The 7,144-nt window shown below is 38.4% G+C and overlaps 1 protein-coding gene across 1 annotated transcript; it reads left to right on the plus strand.

The window, feature by feature from the left end:
- Nucleotides 1-4,103: 4,103 nt before the first annotated feature.
- On the plus strand, nucleotides 4,104-6,268 carry LOC122274369. Its single transcript, XM_043083412.1, has 3 exons — nucleotides 4,104-4,302; nucleotides 4,458-5,489; nucleotides 5,565-6,268. Exons 1-3 carry the CDS (start codon nucleotides 4,104-4,106, stop codon nucleotides 6,266-6,268), a joined length of 1,935 nt encoding a protein of 644 aa, XP_042939346.1.
- The last annotated feature ends 876 nt before the right edge of the window (nucleotides 6,269-7,144 follow it).

Here is a 7,144-nt window from a genome sequence, read left to right on the forward strand (position 1 = left end):
AGCCTAAATTCAATAGCATGCATACACATGGTATAGGCTAGCATGTACACATCCAGTACAATTACAAAAATTAATGAGCTTAGCACAAAAACAGTCAATAATGGTGTGAGCATATCAGAAGCAGCAACATCATCTACACACCTCTTCCATGGAATCATTTCTTGCTTCTTAAGACATATATAAAGATCAAAATGACCAGGGCATAAAAGACGCAATAAATCTAAGAACTAACATATTGGAAATCTTAGTTTCATTTATAACTTGGCTTTTAAAGCAGCTCAACCCAGATAGGTATAATGCCATTACCAAGTAGTGATTGCTGTCCTATAAAATTAATATAGCATGCTAATATGCAAGAGAGAATCTTGAAAAGATCATAAGCTAACATAGATCAAAACCTCAAAACTTCGAAACCTTCCATAAATCCTTTAATTTTGGTGCAACAAGTCTATGTTGCCACCAGCACTGCCAAGATTAACAAACATCAACTAATGAGCAACTAAAAAAGAAGACTCTTTCTCAGATGTTTAGCTTCAAAGAGGACAAAATTCTTCATTTTTCACCTAGGATCTTTTTGTTATCTTAAAGGAAGTTAAGACCCATGATAGGGAAAGACCAATGATTAACTTTCGAAGGGAACATCAGCAAAACTGAGATTTTTCATGAGAATATACATGGTAAAACAAAAGTCCAAACACTTGAATTTATGAAAAAAAGGTAGGATAACGTTGTGAGAGGCTCATTTTATTTTCTAGATTTCCACAAATGGGTCAAATTCCAAAGATACAATCTGAGAAACCAAGAGGAAAACCTAATATGTAACTAAGACAGAGTACTTTTTTGAAAAGGACTAAGATTAATTACAATTACTTTAGAATCTAACAGGTAATTTACCCTTAAAAAATATATACCAGGTAATTCAAAATCACAACATAATGATACCATCACATTCATTCTATGTGTTATGATGTTATCTTCACATTATCGCCAAGACTCAATCTTGCAGAGTGAGATCCTATGTATAGAACTCTAGCGTTATTGCAAATCAAATAATACCCACTTCAAGTTCATCCCTTACAATTTTTTTTTTTTAATTGGCAAATCAAATTTGAGAGAGATTCAAGCTCATCCGAAACTTCCATCACAATATATTGTGATACAACATATACAAAATCAGAGAATAGCAAAAGAACCTGTTTTTGAGATACCAAATAGCTTAAGTTTTCTATCAAATTGAAAAAACAAGAATACCCACAATGCAATTTGAACCAAAAGAGAGAGAGAGAGAGAGAGAGAGAGAGAGAGAGAGAGAGAGGAGAGAGAGAGAGAGAGAGAGAGAGAGAGAGAGAGAGAGAGAGAGAGAGAGAGAGAGAGAGAGAGAGAGAGAGAGAGAGAGAGAGAGAGAGGGTAATACCATTTACGAATGGGGAGGCGAAGAAGCAGCAGAACCAGTGTTTCTTGGCAGAGACTTTCAATCAAGTCTCCGAGCTCCTTGCGGGTAGACTCTCGGCCGAACATGAACCCATACCTGAGAGAGTTTGCATAGAGCTTAAATTCCCGAGAAAGTGACAGAAAGGTGAGAAGGAAGATGGGGAAGTTTTGATTTACCAGAAGGAAATTGCAGAGAAGGCCGGAAGAGAAGGCTCGGTCGAAAATGTCCACCTCCGATTTGGTCAAAATCGTTGAAGAAAACCCAAAAATACCAAATCCCCAATCGCATGGCACCTAGTTGTATGGGGAGGAGAAGACGACCCTAGCTTCCGCTGGGAAGGCTAACGAAGTGGAGGAATAGAAGCTTGGGTGGTGAAGGTGAAGGTCAGGTCTCGCCGTGCAGGGGTGGGTGGACACTGCAATGGTACGAGAAATGGGCAAGCAAGTCGAATGGAGAAAGAGAGAGAGGGTAACAGAGTGGGTTTGATTTCGGGGGGAAAATCTTTTCATTTTTGTGTAAGTTGCCGCCTCGATTCATTAGCAACGATGGTAACCCTTTGTAATAAATGTTCTCTTATTGCAACGCATACTTTCGCCTTTATAAAAGAAAAAAACGCTGCAAAAAAATGAGATAAGTATCCGTATATATAAGATGTACCTATTGCAACAAACACTTGCAAGGACTTATATTTCGTTGCAAAAAGTGATCTATTGCAGCGAATTTATTTGCAACATTATAAAAATCGCTGCAAAAAGTCATATTTCTTGTAGTGACTATTGGAGAATGATACAAATCATCTGAAAGATTTTTTTTAAAAGAACGTATCAAAATTTATTTCCTTTTGTGGGTGTTTTCTTTCTCAAAGAAACACTGACAAGTGTGAGCAACAATTTTCGCTGGTGTTAATAATTTAAAAAAATCCAGCTTGAACAACAAATGTATCGCCAATATATCTATGCAATGAACTCTTGACTATTATTTTGCACTTCAAAAACAATGAAAGAAAATGGAAGTTGGAACATATCTTGAAAATGTGTGCCTTTTACAGCGATGGGCACTTGTCTTCGATGGAGGAGCTCGATGAAAAGGAGCCCAAATTAATGGCACCCAAATCTATTGCACAAATAAATCTGACTATACAAAATTTGCGATTATTGTCCAAACAAACCGAGCAAAATGAATCCAATCTTCAAAATCAAGGCTAGGTTTCGAGTGTTACATTTTTGATGGTATATGATCTGGAGAGAAGCTTGAACGACTTATTGGAAATGGAGCTGTGGGATTTTTTGCAGGAAGGAATAGGAAAAGAGGCATGTGGAAGATAGGGAGAAGCAGATGTATGTGCAAGAGAAGATGTGTGATTTTCGGAAAGAGGTGCCACGAGAAAGCTGTGTAGGAGATTTGGATTTTGTCGTTGTGTGGGAGAAGGTTGAGGGAGAAGAACCTGGAAACATAGTTGCGGGAAAGAAAAGAACCGTGAGATACACTAGCGGGCTGAGAAGGAAAAAAATAATAAAATATGATAATGAAGATTTTACAGTTCCCTTCATATTTGACTCTAAGAACGAAATTACTGTAATTCATCTTCAAGATAAATTGTGTTGAACTAATCCAATGTACGTAAGGAAAATTTAATGGACATTCTTTAAAATATAACTTTCACTAATATTTGGCTAAGTCAATATCAATACTTTAAGACACATGATGAGCTCTAGCTATCTCCTAAACCAAAACATAAGACAGTACGGTCTCCTAATTAAGCAAAACATAAGACATATATATAAGGCATACGTAAGACACGTATGCTTGATCAACTTTTTTTTTTTTTTAATCTCGTTTTTTCAAATTCAATAAAACATTTGGATTCAAACCATTTTAAAATTATATATTTATAAAATTTTAAAATACTTCAAGCAACCAAATATGTCCGGCCAGCTTAGATATTGGCCATAAAATGCAAGTTTTAATATTGTGGGTTTTGACTAGCTTTTTTTAATTGGGCTTACAAGTATATTGGACTTATATGTAAGAAATATCCCTTCCACCAGGAGTACAGTACTTAAAGATCGATGTGGTCTGTTCGGCTTTCCGTCATTAGCAGCCTGCTTATAGTGCTTTCCACCTATTGGCTTCATAGGTGGCTGGAGGCTAGGAACCCTAAATGTAATGGCATCATTACCTAACAAACTTATAATTACTAGATGAGAAATAATATTTACAATTATAAAATATACATTGCGTATTCTTTAAAAAAAAAAAAAATAAATATGAAATTCACATAAAAAAATTAATTTTTTAATAATGATATCACTCTTTTTCAAAAAGAGTATAAGAGACAGTTTACACGTACAATTCATGATTATATCTAACGTATTCGCTATATACTATATTCGTACGTATTTATAGTTAGTTTTAATTACACAATGCATGTGCATGATGTACGCACGCACTTACGCACACATAGATAATAGAAATTAAAGTACTTACGCATACTTGGTGACCAAGTCGTGAAAGAAAAAGGCCATGAGAACCTTATTGAAATCTGCTCCAGCACATGATCTGGAATGATTTTGGTGACTAAAGAGCTGAAAGGGCAGAAGATACTTCCCTTATTTTGCTACAGGAGGAATTTGTATCAGTTGTGCCAATGACGTTGGAGGAAAACTAGGAAATGCAGAATGTGGCAAGGGAAGAGCCACAAAATAAGACGGATACGGAGAACCAAGCTGTTAACCAAGTAGGGGAATTGATGCCTGTCATGGGACTAGTTTCCCTCTCTGATTTTGAAGGTGCGCAAGAGTTAGTGCCCCTGCAAAAAATCCAGGAAATTTTCTCAGATGAAGAAATACTGAAAGAAAATAGTGAAAGAGGTATAGTTACTAGGAAGAGGAGTTCCTTTAGGGTCAAGAGCAGGCCATCAAAATTGAATTTATGAATCCTTTTTTATATTGGAATTTAAGGGGGCTTGGTACCTCCAAAGAGAAATTGATTAAAATGATAAAGAAATATAAAGTGAATGTGGTAGCCATTGCGGAACCTTTTGTCAATAAGCAGTGTATGGTTCGGATTCAGAATAGATTGGAGTTTGGGGGATGTATTTCTAATGAGGAGGCTGGGGGAAAATTATGGGTGCTGTGGAACACCAAGGTAAAGGTTACTGTTCAATCCATCAAGGGTCAAAGCATCTCGCTGATGGTCGAAGAGAAGAATAAACAAATCCTCACATCTTTTGTTTATGCTAAATGTTCATATCTGGACCGTAGAAGACTTTGGGAGGATTTGAGCTTGTTGAGTACCGGAATCACACCTTGGATCATTATGGGAGATTTTAACATTATCCGTAATAATGATGAGAGGATTGGAGGAAGACCCAGACCGACCATTGCTATGAGGGAATTCAATGATTTTATTGATGCGGTGGGGATGATTGAAACAAAGTTTGAAGGAAACAAGATGTCGTGGTGTAATGGGCAGCAAGTAAGAGCTCGTAGCTGGGCAAGACTGGATTGTTCTTTCATTAACTCGAAACTAATGCTGGAATTTCCAGGTTTGGTGATGACCTATTTGCTTAGACAAAACTCAGACCATTCCCCGCTAGTGGTGGCCATGGAGAAAAATGATCAACCGTATGGGTTCAGCCCTTTCAAATTCCAGAATATGTGGACCTCTCATGAGCTATTCCATGACTGTGTGCGAGGTGTTTGGCGTAAGGATCAGGTCGGACAGGGAATGGCTAAGTTGGCAAATAAATTAAAGGCTGTAAAAGGGGTGCTGAGAAGATGGAACAAAGAGGTTTTTGGTTGGACTAACTCTCATATTCAGGGGCTTGAGGAACGGATATGTGGCTTGGAAGAAAAACTTCAGATGGGATTTTCTGAAGATGTTGAACTGGACCTGTTAGCATCGAAGGCTGAGCTGCATGCATGGGAGAGTAGGGAGGAAACGAGGCTCGCCCAACAAGCTAAGCAAAGATGGCTTGAGAAGGGGGAGGGTAATGCCCAATTCTTCCGTGCTCTGTCTTCTAGAACCCATAGGGTGGTAAGGGAGATGGAAATAGGTGATAACAGATAGTTGAAGTCCTCTGAAGAGGTTTATGAGGGTGCTGTTGATTTTTTCAAGAATTTTCTGGCAGAATCCCATTTAAGACTTGCTCCTGATTTGACTAGTTTAGTTGACCTTGTGGTGAGTCCAGCGGAAAATCTGAATATTCTGGAGCTTCCTTCAATCCAAGAGATAAAAGATGCCATCTTCTCCATCCCCATTGATAGTAGTCCGAGGCCAGATGGTTTTGGCTCAGGCTTCTTTAAATCCTGTTGGGAGATCTTTGCTGAAGATGTTGTCGCTACTGTCCATGACTTCTTTAGAGGTAATCCAATCCCAAAATTTTTCTCTTCTTCTTTTTTGGTGTTGATTCCAAAGATTGAAAATCCAAAAAGCTTTGACAAGTTTCGCCCCATAAGCCTCTGTTCAGTTTTTTATAAAACTTGTTCAAAGCTCTTAGTGGGTCGGTTAGCACCACTGCTACCTCGCATTGTCTCCCAAGAACAAGGAGCTTTTATTCAGGGTAGAAGCATCTTGGAGAATATTAGCTTGACGCAAGAGATGGTTCAGTCCATTAATAAAAAAGCAAGAGGTGGAAATGTAGTTCTTAAAATCGACATGGCTAAGGCATATGACTCTGTTGCCTGGAAATTCCTCATTCAAGTCTTGGCAGCCTTTGGTTTCTCTGAACCGGTCTGTTGCCTTGTTTGGCAATGCATATCCTCCCTGTGGTATTCAGTGGTTATGAATGCCACTTCAAAAGGTTTTTTCCAAGGGGGCTGTGGACTGAGATAGGGTGATCCCATTTCCCCATATCTCTTTATTATTGTGGAGAAGATCCTGACGAGACTGTTAAAAAAGAAGTTCCAAGAAGGCAAAATCAAACCCTTTACACATGCTAGAAAGGTCCCTACTATATCTCATCTCTTGTACGCGGATGATATTGTAATATTTTCAAATGGCTGTAAACAGTCCATTCGGTCCATTTCTGAGGTGTTGGAGTTATATAAAGCTTGGTCTGGCCAGAGGGTGAATAAGGAAAAGTCTGCAATTTTTTTTTGCTAACCATTTTTCCTCTTCAAGGCGTAGGGCTCTTTTAAATTACATGGGTTTCTCAGAGGGTGGATTGCCTTTTAAATACTTGGGGGTACCTATCATAGCTGGAAGACTAAAGGCCATTCATTTTGAGGAGCTGGTTGGAAAAATCAGAGATAAAATTGGAGGATGGTCGGTGAGATTGTTGTCAAGTGGTGCAAGACTGTTGCTAATTCGACATGTGCTTAGTAGCATTCCAGTTCATCTGTTATCAGTGCTGCAAGTCCCAAAATCTGTCCTCTCCAGTATCAATAAGTGTTTGTCTAATTTTTTCAGGGGCTACAAGGATGGAAAGCCTAAAAAGCATTGGAAATCTTGGGACATTATGTGTAAGCCGGTAGGGGAAGGTGGTGTGGGGATTCGTGATTTGCATGAAACTCAGAAAGCACTACACACGAAATTTGCGTGGAGACTATTAACTGGAAATTCTCTTTGGGCCAGCTTTTTCAAAGCAAAATATGTGAAAAATGATCACGTCTCCTTAATTAACCCAAACAAAGGTAGTCGGTTTTGGAAGATGGTGATAAGGTGTGTTCCACTCATTTTAGAGAACTCTAAGTGGAGACCGAGAGAGGG

The sequence above is a fragment of the Carya illinoinensis genome, chromosome 8 (assembly GCF_018687715.1).
Source record: "Carya illinoinensis cultivar Pawnee chromosome 8, C.illinoinensisPawnee_v1, whole genome shotgun sequence".
NCBI classification, from domain to species: domain Eukaryota; kingdom Viridiplantae; phylum Streptophyta; class Magnoliopsida; order Fagales; family Juglandaceae; genus Carya; species Carya illinoinensis.